At 35.0% G+C, this 13,727-nt stretch overlaps 1 protein-coding gene across 2 annotated transcripts; it reads right to left on the bottom strand.

The window, feature by feature from the left end:
- Positions 1-1,049: 1,049 nt before the first annotated feature.
- LOC18422931 (uncharacterized) lies at positions 1,050-11,492 on the bottom strand. Of its 2 annotated transcripts, XR_002281562.2 has the most exons (11): positions 11,375-11,492; positions 11,153-11,208; positions 10,476-10,619; positions 8,302-8,356; positions 7,853-7,910; positions 7,621-7,715; positions 7,409-7,512; positions 6,300-6,428; positions 2,620-3,643; positions 2,471-2,541; positions 1,050-1,303 (listed from the first exon to the last, which is right to left on the bottom strand). XR_002281562.2 is itself a non-coding variant. In XM_020669418.2 (10 exons), the coding sequence occupies exons 3-9, from the start codon at positions 10,580-10,582 to the stop codon at positions 2,662-2,664; spliced, it is 1,530 nt and encodes a 509-aa protein (XP_020525077.1). In that variant the 5' UTR covers positions 10,583-10,619; positions 11,153-11,208; positions 11,375-11,492; the 3' UTR covers positions 1,050-1,303; positions 2,620-2,661. The 2 variants fall into 2 exon arrangements, 1 of the variants encoding a protein (XP_020525077.1); XM_020669418.2 differs by lacking the exon at positions 2,471-2,541.
- Between the last annotated feature and the right edge of the window lie 2,235 nt (positions 11,493-13,727).

The following is a 13,727-nucleotide window of genomic DNA, read 5'->3' as shown; positions in this document are numbered from 1 at the left end:
CATTTGATATGAGGAGAGGTCGATTGATTCTTTTGAGAGTTCCCCTTGGAAAATTTCAAATTCTAGAGAAAGAGATTTTATTTTATTCTTAATAACGATTTCATTGGACCCAAAGGATCACCATTGGATTTGGATCCAAATCTCAAGATGAGATTGGAATCTTACCGGCTAACTTCCTTGCCACCAAGATGCCGTGACCAATCCCTTTCCAAACCTTATGATGCAAGAAAATGACAATGGATCGAGCCCTCAATCTCAGATATAAGAGAGAGAAAGAGAGAGAAAAGGGGGTAAGCATCATTTACTGCTTTAATGGTTGGGTTCATGCAATGAATTGTAGGCACAACTAATAATAGACCAACGCTGGCCTAAGGCTGGACTAGAACAAAACAAATAAAATTTATAGAGAGAGAGATGATCAATGAGGTACGCAGAATAGACCACAAGAAAACAAATCTATAATAACTTGAATAAAATTGTGTGTGTGTGTGAGAGAGAGAGGGAACTAATCAATGAGGTAAGCTGAATAGAATACAAGAAAACAAGCAGATCTATAGCTTCAAAAATTTCTAGCCTATGTAAAAATGAGGGGAAAGGTTTACGGAGAGACAGAGAGAGCTACTCAATGAGGTAAGCTGAAATGACTACAAGAAAACAAGCAGATCTATAGCTTCTATATTTTTTGGCCTATGTAAAAATGAGGGGAAAGGTTTAGCCACATTCAACTTCAGAGATTTCATATTTTTTGGCCTATAAAAATGAGGGGAAAGGTTTAGCCACATTCAACTCCAGAGATTTCATATAATTCATTTCATACCCGGATTGAAATGCTAGAAAATCAGAGAGAAAAGGAGGAAAGACCCTTGATATTTGGTTGAAACTTGAAACAAATGGCCCACCAAGTTTAATGACAGACTGACAGTTGAGAGAGAGAGAGAGAGGCATCATTTGAATTTTAACCATCTTAGAAATAACAGCCAGTTTTGTGCGTATGGAGAGAGAGAGAGAGAGAGAGAGAGAGAGAGAGAGATCTTGGCACTTCCAAAGTCCAAAAGAGGCATCGATCAGGCTCATGAAACTCCAAAAACGTGAATATCACCATACAAATCAGCTACAAATTTGACACCAACTTTTTCTTGCAGGGACAAGGTTTACACTTATTTCTTCAATTCACCAAAAGAAATGGTCATGTGAATAAATGAATCAACAAATGAAAGAATGGCGGAACCCTCCAAGTTGTAGTGAAAGTGAACCTTGGCCCTAGCAACCAAATCCCAGCATGATGCTTTTATTCACCATCCCCCTACTCCAAAAGAACAAAAGTGATACACAATTATGAGAGAGCAAAATAAACCACCCCGAACATTACCGATAAATACATAAGCTGCATATTCTAAAGGGAAACATTATGTTTGTTTTCACCCATATAGTTATGTGTCTGTAGCGCTACAACCGTCCAACAATGATCGGACGGTAGTGAATAAGCTGAGAAAAACATGTTGATGCCAATTGTGTTTGTGAGAGCATAATTAGTGTCTGACATTGTTATTGACTCACTCCCATTAGACAGATGTATGTCATTAGACACAAATTATGTGTGCGGGGACTCGGAAAGCTTGTCCAAATCTAAGTACAAACATAAATACCAAAATACTTTCTATACTGTTAGAATTTACTAAAATAAAAAAAAGAAATAGCTTTGGATGAGAAGGGGAAATTTTTATGACAAAAAACTGGCTGATTCATCAACATGTCAAGTTGACATCTAGCAATTCAAAAGACACCCATATACAGGCAGTGATCTATCTTATGAAAGAAGGATTAAATAAGATGAAATAATAATGAGAAATCCAGAAAAAAACATATGTTAGCCAGTTTATATAGACTTCCATCGCATCAAGTATGACCATATTGGCAGTTATGCTACTGTATTAGAACTAATGTTGTCATATTCAATAGAACCGATTAGAAGTTAAATATGCAGAATAGAAGTTCTTGAAAAAGTTCATGTGGAGAACCTTAAAATTTCACATCTTTTCCATTGTACAATATGTTAAAGACAATTATTACAAATTCTAAGATGAATAGCACCAAATTAAAGCAAGAATCATCTTTCAAGCAGATCAAGGTTAATCAGATCAAATATTGTTTGATGGAAACGTTACAAATGGAAATTTCACATGATATGCATGTAAACAACCAATTACATGTAAACTAAGCAATCTAATCACTAGAATGGAGAAATTTCATCATGGAAACCCCCAAATTTAAAGCGTAAAAGGGAATCAACTTCATCATGGAAAGAGTCAAGTTAGAACATAAGAACCATTATAGCAAGAGCCAACCATTGCAGCAAATCTTGAACTCTCTTCTCCATTATTTCTAAATTATATGGAAGGGTGTAATGCTATCAAAATATGTTAATAAGATGGCTCTCATTTGCCATTGAGAAAGGCATGGTATCCATTACATCAGAAATTGAAGGCCTTGATGAACTCTGGGTTGCCCTTGAATGGTCCATTGGCCTATAATATACTTTCCCTTTACAATCACCACAAATTTTTAATAGCAGTAAAATTAAACACATACCTATCTAATGAAATAAGAGAAATAACTTACCTTTCCATCAGAGGGTGCAATTCAATCTGATTTTCGCCTGAGTTATTCATGATCCTTGCTTATGCTTTTCAATCCATTCTTTGTGGTAAGTGACTCATCCAAATCTGGAACTGCACACCCATGGAGACTAGCATTCAAAGAATCTCTTTTAGTGTACGAACAATTGTATATACAGCTTGCATTGCCCTCCCTCAATTGAAACTTACAATCCAATATATTTTCATCAGCTGATTCCACAGGAACCGCACAAGTTGATTTTGAACGATATTGTGGAGAAAGAAAAAGCTTCTTTCTTAATCTCCCAATGTCGTTAATGCGCAGACCTGAACCAGGAGTCTCATCTTTTGCACAAATTTCAAGTGGCCTTTTCCTCATAATTGATGGAGTGCAAGTAAAGCTCCTAGCCGCATTCTCCAATATATCTTCAGGGCTTACATTATCCAAATTGCTAGAGAGGAAATGGGAGGTGACAGACGGCATGGTTCCTCGAGAATTTAGTAAACTTGGTATTGAATTACTATAGCTCCTTGACTGGTCATCATTTACAGATGAAATGCAGGAGTTTCTCAAGGGCCCTGGTGTATAATCCAAAGAACCTAACGATAATGTGAGAGACACCTCATCACGGGTACTGTTTTCATTATCAGTAGATTCACTTGACACTCTCCTAGAATTGTTACCTTCACATCTGGAGAACAAACCCAAGTCTGGACCAACTGAATTGTCATCAGTTTTTTCCTTAAGACTCTCATGAACCTCATTATAGTTAGGTTTCAATTCCTGGTTCGCACTTAAGAGAGATAAATTTACAGAGGAAGTTTCTGGACACACTTCTGAGCCCAAGTTCTGGCCTGAAGTAACAGCCGAACATTCGCTGTTTTCATTTGCCAATATGATACTTCTATCCAGTCCCTCTCCTGCTGTAGACAAAGATGAAGTGCTCAACAAAGGAGTTACATTAGATTGCTTCTGGAGCTTCTTCTTCATAGTGCAGTTCCAATAGTTCTTTATAGAATTATCCGTCCTATATAAAAAGAAAACGGTTACGACTTAAATTTGATGCAAGTATCCTGAATATTCACTTGGAAATAAATCTTTAGTATTGGTAAATGTCTATTATTAATGAACAAATTCAAGCATAAAGTATCATTCACAAATGGTATAAATAGAAATTGTTAATCAGATTCAATATAAGGCACTTGAACATTCACTCGGAACTAAATCATGAACAATGGTGGTGCTAAATTTCTAAGACTACTTACAAAGAAATTTGAGTGGAAAAATTCATTCCATAAATGGCACCTTCACTAGCCTACAATCCAGCAGCTATATCTGGACCCAAAGCAATTTCTAGTTTTCTTTCAAAATTTCAAATCAGCAATAGAAATTATATATGCTGAAGTATCCCTGGAACTTCTAGCTACACTAGAGCTTCGCGAAGTTGTTCAATTGAGCCATTTGTTCTTCTATCAGGGAAGTACCCCAGTAGCATCTCACTGAAAAAATATGAATTACTCCTAATTGATAAAATATTACAATCCTGGCCATCCCATTCTTGACCCAACACCCTAGCACATTCTCCTATTATAATCTCTCGGCGATTCAGTTGCCAAATATTTAATGCTTTTTCTTATTGTCACCTCTTATTGATAGGCATGAAGACATATAAGGGGTATATCACATGAGATATCGAATCCATGGGGTATAAAGCCCCAAAAATATTCGATCTAAATCTAGTGTCACCAACCCTGAGCAACAGAAATTGTCTCTAGAATCAGCTTCTTTATGGATAGGCTGACAACTACGGTGCATATTAACTTTCTAATTTTCACAGAAGTAACTCCACCTGTTCCAGGGATTGAATAGAAGTATCTAATTACGTGTTGAATAGGGTTCAAAGAAATTTTTTTTTTTAATCATTTATTGCTAATGGAGCTGTTTTACTACCTGCTATTGTCCTCCACCCCCAAAATAAGAATCTCCACTCTATCCCTCTAAACCAATGGCTTACATGTGCCTATAAAATGAGGTCCATCCCGATTTGGTACTTCATCATTTGCTTACTTTCCATCACTCCATCAAAGTGACATCATTTCACCCTTCCAGAACCCCAAAAAGAGAATGAGTTCATTTACAATCCTATTTTCATGACAAGCTTACACTTCCAAAAAAATGACAAGTTTGCCCTTTCAATTGATCTTAACAATTTCCGATACCTATATATATCTACCTATACTAAGCCACGGTTAAGGTTAGGGCAGTGCCATTCAACTAAAAGGGTACCCTATTGATAGAGATAGCTTAAGGCAGTATACCTATTGAGAGGGTTGAGTTCTAGGTAAGAGTGAAGATGCGTAAGTTAAATTTAAGGTAGGAATTTACTACATGCTATGTAGAATACACATCTAATTCCTATCTTGATATATATCTATTTCCAATATAGATAAATCAAATTGATTTTCGCCCTATATGTTAATGTTTCTTTCCTTCCTACATCTTCGCTCTAAATATAGATCCCATTCCTATCCTAAAATATATTCTTCCTAATTTTGACAAATTTAGATTGATTTTTTCTTATATCAAATGATTTCCTCTATACACTCCAAACAGATAGCGAGAGATCATAGGGAAGCCCTATTATTTGTGGAGGTTCCCATCGTACTCCTTTTAAAATAAGATACTTTCTTATTTTACTTCGTTTTATGTTTTGGATAAGTGGGGTGTGAGATAAAAATCAAGATCAAATAAGATGCTCATTTTAAAGTATTAGAATCATTTTACACACTTAAATATGAAAACTTTCGGACTAATGATTCATCGCCATTTAATCATGGATGCAAGATGATTCAATTATTTTGCATAGTCTACTATTGTAGTGTGCATTATGGTTTTAATGGTGGGTCTGCATAGCACCAGCCTCGACTGCACTCCAAAAGGTGAGGTTGTAGTCTCCTGTACTATCCGATTCAAAACTGATGGCAGAGGATCTACTAAGTCTAACATGCTGTGGTGCAAAAACTGTAGTTTGGGTTGATTTCTTTTAGTATTTACTGTTGCAATTTGCCCCTTTTTATTTTACTGGGACATGGAACTATACTTTTTAAGAAAAAAATCATGTTTATTATTGGCTACATACTAAGAACATTTATTGACTAGTATCTTTTTAGGGCAATGGAGGTGCCACCAACTGTTTTTATTCTTGTTAAAATGTTTTCACCAGCTATAGTTTGTGCAAGGTGATTCCAGCTATTGTTTTCTAGTTTATGCTTTATTAGATCAACCCAAGGAAAATTTTCCGTGTCATCTGACCAGCTATAGTTTACTAATTTACGTTATAATGGATCAATATGAACAATTTTCCATAATGAAATTGGTGGAGATATTTAACTAGAGATCAAATATACAGAGATGAAATCCACTGGAAAATTAAGTATAACAAACACTTATTAACACAATAAATTACAAAACAACTTATTAACACAAATTACGCAAATGAAATAACTGGGCATTTTGTATCCTTGCACCTTCTATTTACCTATTACAGTGGCGCCCGGCAAGAACACAAAGATATACTCACCCACCACAAAGAAATAGAGAAGAGAGAAATTTTTATAATCCAGATATGCATGACTCAGAATTTGAAACAGAGAAAATAATTGCATCTTATTGTATAATTTTACCTGCCAGGAATAAATTTCGCGATCTCCGCCCACTTGTTCCCATATATTTGGTGGGCATGAATGAGAACACAATCCTCCTCTTGGGTCCACGGTTCCTTCTTAATTGCAGGGTTTAATTGGTTATACCACCTACAAGATCAACACTTTCACAACTAAAACCTGCAGCATTTGGGTACTTCTTCTTTGTACTTAATTATTTATTCAAGGTTAACATTCTGAAAAAAAACATGGGTAATTTCTAAAACGTATATCTAAAGTACATACCATGTTCCGCATTTAAGTTTATCCTAAAACACATTAAGCTGATGGACATAACTACTTTCACAAGCTACACAACCAAATTCCAATATCCAGTGATAATTAAAACTACTAAAAAATATGAATTACAAAATAAAGGATATTATACCCATAGCCATGGCAATAAATTTTGCCACTGTGGTGCCAAATAACTTAAAAAAGAAGATAAGGGTGAAACTGATAAATGCCCAAACAACAACAATTTTAAGTAACACTCTGAATATCTGACCTTACATATAAAATTGGATGCAAATTCAGCCAATCTTCATGGTTCTCACAACTTTTGCCAAACACAGCTAAATTATTAGCCCTCCTACTTTTATTATTTGAAATTCAATAAAAAGTGCTCGTTAAATTCAAAATGTCAGTAGTTAATGATCACACACACACACACACACACACACACACATATATCTATATATAATCGGTGCCACATCTACTGCTGTACATTGCACTTTCACAGTAGGATAAGGGGAGAGGGCATTCAAGCATTCATATTTACACACACACACACACATATATCTATATATAATCGGTGCCACATCTAGTGCTGTACATTGCACTTTCACAGTAGGATAAGGGGAGAGGGCATTCAAGCATTCAATTAAATATGCAAAGAAAACAGGGTGTGTGTGTGTGAGAGAGAGAGTTCAACCGCCACACGCACACACATTCACACAACAAATATATATACACAAATAGAGTTGACTGCCAGCACATGCACACAGAACAATAAGAAGATAAATATCACCCAATAATATGCAACTTGAGAACATGTTATATTCATAATGCGATAGGTGTTATTCTAATACCTTTCTCGGCATTGTTTCCCTATGCGGCCTGGCAAGGACTGTGCTACAACAGACCACTTCTTAGTCCCTAACTTCTCCACTTGTTTAACAATTTCATCGTCTTCCTGAACTCAAATGATAATATAACATAAATCATAACATGAATCTCGCACCTACACAATATTACAAAACTTTTCCGGTTATAAAAGCTAGAGAGAGGCTAGATTTTTTACCTCTTTGGTCCATGGTCCCTTAACAACATCAGGGTTAAGAACCTTTTGCCAACGATGCAGGCATTGAACATCTGCTCTATCATTAAAACACTTGGCTGCAAAAGATAAAGTAAGTTATTGATCAGAACCCATATAGAACAATTATAGTTGAAAGCTGCACATTCAAGAACAGTAAAATTCAAAATAAAAAATTGAGAATATGAGGATACACAGTGTTATCGATTCCACAAACCTATTTGCTTCCAATTTTTCCCATTGAATTGCTTGACAGCTTGCATTAAAATGGCATCCTGTTCATATTTTTAAAACCAAGAAATTAAAGAGCAGGACATTCACATGAATCATCAAAACAACAATTAATCCTTTAAGAAAGAAAAAAAAAGTCTAAAGGCTTAGAACTAAAAACTAGAGCGTGGGATATCACATTAATAAGTGACAAAGGTAAATCAACTTCCACAAATCAAAATATTGACCTTTTTGTGAAAACGAGGGCTAACTGCCGAATTGTTCTATATGAGGGAACATAATTACATAGGATGCTTGCTCACATTTCCATAAATAAGCATAAACTTCACTCAATAATTCATAGATCCTACAATTATCTTTGTGGTGAAAGACAAAATAACTTTAGAATACCATATGGACTGCAAAATGTGGATAACAAAACACTGCCTTTCATACCTCCTCCTCTGTCCAATTTCCTTTTGTGGAGCGCTTTGTTGGACCATTTGTCCTCCTACAAACAAGAGACAAATACAAGATAAGTCATATAAAAAGTGGATCTCCAAATGTATGATGGTGGTCATACTACACCAGTAAATGACCAAATGATGAATGGCAACATAAAACACATACATTGACATGCATGCACAAATACATAGTTACACATAAATATAGTCCTAAATATAACCAACATTCCAAATGTATGAGGAGGCCATACTTCACTAGTAAACAACATTCCAAATGTATGAGGAGGCCATACGTCCCCAGTAATGACCGAAAGAATATTCCAACATATGAACACACACATAGACATGCATGCATACACAGTAATATACAAATACGGTCCCAAATACAAACACACATGCTTGCATGTATGCATTAAAACATATATGTATTTATATATCTATGTGTGCATAGTCACAAACTGATGCTATAGTTCTAAACCATGGCCTAATGGTATCAAAGTCCTCATCTCAACCACCAGTGAGCAGGTTCTAGCCACACTTGCCTTCAAAATCACTACCCTGAATTGCCACTTGAAATCTAATTTATGTGATCATGAGTTATTGGAGAAAATAGACCATAAGTGTGTCTGTACTAAAAGATTGAGTAAACGAGTATTCAGTTGGACTTTGAGGAATGATAATTCCAAATGGGTTTCTCGAGATGCTAAGGGATATACCAGCAACAACGACTCCAGATTCATGAACAACTTGCATAGGCTGCATTTGAAGGTGTTTCATTGCATTACATACCCGATTCAGTTAAGAAGGCTATGGCAATCAATGGACCATCGCTTGCTATTGTCTTTTGCGATAGAGTGGGCAAGGAAAATGCTGCTCTTAGCCCTTGTTTTACAATAGAAAAAAAATACCTCGTGAGGTATTTTTTTTCCTATTATACTTGCAATTTACAATGGATTGTTGCGTTGATGGGGAGGTGGGAATTGTCGTCATTAACAACCGAAGCCTAAAGCAACTTATCCTATCTTAACTAGTTAAAATACAAAACAGAGACATTACTTATGAATAATCAAGGCAACAAGAAAAATCTCACTAAAATTTGTTTCTCATTTGCTGGATATTCATTCATTTAGAATCTCAGCAAACTTCCTTGCCTTGATATAGCATAATACTATAATGCTAGAATGGGGACAAGTTTTTACACCCATTACGTCCATACGTACGATCCATATCATCATATACATATATGAATGGTCTAAATTGTGAAGATGGAAGCTGCAAATAAAAAGTGGAAGCCAAAACTGGTGCCCCTGTAGATACAGGATTGCTCTAAGGATTTAGAAATTAATGAATAAGCAAATATTCAGTTTCAAACACCCTGTAGGACATAATGATTTGGAAATAAAGCATTTAATGCAAAAGAACCTAAGGACCAGTACTAAAGTCATTGCAAGTAAAATCTGCAAATAAATTTGTTTCTGAAGGAATCAATAAAAAATCTATTTAAACTATATAGTAGCAACAAAAAATATACCAGCAATTTTCTTTCACTTGATTTATGAATAATGCGATATTTATATCAGGGTGCAAGTGGTCAAAAATAATAATTTTGCCCCATTTTAGTAATTTTCCTTTCCAAGGATACATGATTATGTGGACAAGGGGAACACATTACCATGTTTCTGTGTGTGTGCATTTGTATGTTGTGTCGAATATCATATGTCTGTTTGCATGTTTGTATGTGTGTCAAAGCGTGTTTGTATGTGTGTCAAAGCATCAATGAATCACATCCCAATGTCATATATATTTTTAAATAAATGTAAAGCAACCACATTTGCAGTGGCCTAACATATAAACAAATTTGGAAAGAATCCCAGAGTGTAGTCCATTGAGATCATCTCTCTCTCTCTCTCTCTCTCTCTCTCTCTCTCTCTCTCTCTATCAAGTGTTGATGAAAACGATGCACTGTGGTTCCACAAAGTCAAAAAAACAATGAGCCCATATATTTTATTGGGTTGGGGTGGGATCATGAAACCCAAACTAAAAGCACCAGAACATTAACATCCCAGAAGGGAAATATAATTGAACTGAATAAAGAATAAAGAAACAATCGAAAATGAAGAAGAAATGCATGATTTGGAGGAGATAATAACAGAAACCAAATATTACCTTCGGGTAATTGAGTACTGATCAATGGTGCTTCCATTATCAAGCATAATGGGGATCTCAACAGAACCAAATTCCTCTTTTACCTCTTCTACTGAGCCAGGTTCCATTGCAGAGCTTTAAAGTTTTTTAAAAACTGTAACCTAACTGATCTCCAACATTACGAGAAATATCAAGAAATCGGGATCATATATGTAATCAAGCTAAAATACCACCAAAAACCAACACAAAGTTCATTATTAGAAAGAGCAGAACTGAATATCACAGAGAACCAACACAAAATTGATTCAAGAAAGAACACAACTAAATATCTATCACAGAGAACGAATAAAACCAACACAAAACTGATTATTGGAAAGAAGATAACTAAATATCACAGGAAAGCAGCACAAAATCGAACCTTGGAGAAAAATAACTAAATATCACAAAAAACCACACAAATTTGACTCTTAGATAGAACAGTAGTTAACATCACAGAAAACCCACGAAAAGCTTAGTATGGGAAAAGGAAAAAATCAAACATTGGATTAACAAATAAGTGCCCGTGATCATAAATATTAGCCCTAGATCATCAAGAAATTAACTTAAACAGCGGGCTCAAGAAGTGCAGAGAAAAACTCATATTCCATGGAAGAAGCAAAAACAGGAACAAGAAACTGTAACTGGTTAAAGTAGAATACCTGGTAACAAAATCAAACCCTAAATTTCAATGAGCATGAGAGCGAAGCACTGAGACCTGCAAATAGGGCAAAATTACATGGATTCAAGAGCTGAAAAAAACTAAGAAAATACATAGAATAAAAAGAATCAAGAGAGAAGCAGAAGATATGCTCGTAGAAGTTGCAGAGATCAAATTAACTCATGTCTTAATATTGTTAGAGAGAAAAAGACGGGAATTTTACTTCCATTGAAGAGCTCCAGTGTGACGAAGGGAACGCGCGAAACAAGAAACGGAAGTTTATAGAGAGAGATTAGAGCGAGAGAGAGAAAAAGCGAGGGAGGCTTTAAACGTTGAGCATTAAAATAAGGTCGACGTTTGCGATTTTGAAAAGAAACAAATGCCCTTAGTACCTTTCTAAATAACTAAAATATGCCCTCGGCATTACTACCGTTGGATAGTGTGTGCGTCGGTGGACGGATTTCTACAATAACGTTCCCTGGTGCATGCACAAGTCCGATCGGCTCAGGTGGCAACAAGTCCGATCGGCTCGGGTGGGGTCCCGAATCCGGATTCGAATTCACCGGACCTTGATCGGATTCGAATTACTATTTGGATAAGATGGCCTCTCTTGTACGCATAGGGGTGGCAGCGAGTCGGTTTGGATCGGGTTTGTGTCTGGACCTAAACTTGAAAAAAAAAATTTGGAACCTAATCCTGAACTTGGGCCCACCCTAAAAATAAAGAAATATATATTTAGATGTTATGTTAAATATATATATGTATTATTTAAAATTATAATAAAAAATATATAGTTATATTTATTTAAAATTAATTAAATATTATTTATTTAATAATACTATTCAAGTATAATCTAGGTCGGGTCCACATGGACCCAAACCCGAATAGTGCTCAAGTCCAATATTTGGACCCAGATCTGATCCGCCAAGTCCAATTCTTGGACCCACACCTGGACCCACGTCCGGTCTACACATCAGGTCCCAGGTTGGGTCTGGGTCCTATGCCACCCCTATGTATGCAAGGTCTGGGTCCTATGCCACCCCTATGTATGCAAGAACCCCTTTTACTCCCAAATAAAAATAAGCTAAGAATATTGTTAATTTAACAAATCCTAATCTCTCTATGAAAAATAATTCCCCAAAATATTAAAGAGCAAATCCGAACAATTTGTCCATATAATTATCTAATGGAAAAGGTTTTTATACTTTCCCTACGGTATATAAGATATATGCTTCCCCTACCATCCAGCCGTCCAATTTTGATCAAGAGAGCTACTCACCGTTTGATCTTAGATCCGACGTCTCAAAGTATTTTATTTTTAGTTTTTTTATACAAATTGTATGAATATGAAATTTGGTACGTGTCATCTTCTCATTAGGGTGCACCTATAAAACACATTAAAAATATTTTTCGATAAAATATAATGACCAAATACCCCTTGAAATTTTTAGGGGTATTTTGGTCATTTATTATATTGAAAATATTGTTTTTATATTTTTCACTAGTGTAAGTTTAATAGAGAATTGGACATACAAATTTTGGGGTCAAAATAGTTTATCAAAAAATAATTAAAATTAAAATAGTGTAGAGACATGATATTGTGATTTGAGCAATCTTAGCCCTCCATTCAAAATGAATGGTTGGATAAGAGGAAGTATATAAGTTTTATGTTGTACAGAAAGCATAAAAAGCTTGCCTTTATCTAATTACCGTATAATGTACCTAATAAAAAAAAAAAAAAAAACGTCGAAGGAAAAAGATATGGTATGTAACCTAGTGTAGATAAGCTAAATACGTCAACGGCCCAGATTGAATCTGAGCCGATCTGACGATCACAGATGCCCAATAGTGTCTAATAGTTTTTGAATTTTATTTATTTTTCTACAAATCGGAATGACCGAAAATTTAGAGCGTGTATTCATCAAAAATAGGCAAATCTACGAAAATGATTTAAAAAATATTTTACATAAAAAAATTGACCAAAATACCCCCACAAAGTTTCGGGGTATTTGGATCAATTGTTTTCTTGTAAATATTTTTTAATATTTTTTGTAGATACGCCTATTTTTTATGAATACAAGTTCTAAATTTAAAGTCATTTTGATTTATATATATAAAAAAAAAATTCAAATCGGCCCAGATTCAGCAATTGTCACATTTAATTTCTTTACCCTAGGCTGACCATATCTTTCTATATACGGCTGAAACCATAAAAATAAAACAACATACCTTTCTTTTCTTTGTTATGTTTCAAGGAGAACTCAAAAGTGTAGGATTCCTCTACATTCCTCTCTCAAATAAATGCCAGCAACACCAACGATTAAAAGGCCACATTGCATTCTGTTTAAGTTTTTTTTTATTCTAACCTTCACTTCTCTCGTTCTTCTTTTTGTATCATTATCTATATCGTTTTATCAAAATCATTTTTTTAAGGGTGTGGTTTGTATGGGGCCTAGGGTTCTGAACAATCAAATTAGAGCCTACCCTCAAATAGTATCGAGAAATGTGATTTTAATATTGAAATTTTTTGTAATAGTCTTAAAATATATTTTTATATTTATTTATAAACTTTAAAG

The sequence above is a fragment of the Amborella trichopoda genome, chromosome 7, assembly GCF_054954075.1.
Source record: "Amborella trichopoda isolate Santa Cruz 75 chromosome 7, AtrichopodaSantaCruz75HAP2 v2.0, whole genome shotgun sequence".
NCBI lineage: Eukaryota > Viridiplantae > Streptophyta > Magnoliopsida > Amborellales > Amborellaceae > Amborella > Amborella trichopoda.
The sequence above is the reverse complement of the archived record's forward strand: the minus strand, read 5'-3'. Positions and strand labels throughout refer to the sequence as shown.

What these genes read in the sequence shown, in the direction of transcription:
- LOC18422931 (XM_020669418.2), bottom strand. Translation starts at nt 10,582, where the DNA reads ATGGAACCTGGCTCAGTAGAAGAGGTAAAAGAGGAATTTGGTTCTGTT. An exon ending in GAAAAATTGGAAGCAAATAG is followed by an intron (nt 7,716 to 7,852) that starts GTTTGTGGAATC and finishes TATCTTTTGCAG; the next exon opens with CCAAGTGTTTTAATGATAGA. An exon ending in GCGAAATTTATTCCTGGCAG is followed by an intron (nt 3,644 to 6,299) that starts GTAAAATTATAC and finishes CTTTTTATATAG; the next exon opens with GACGGATAATTCTATAAAGA.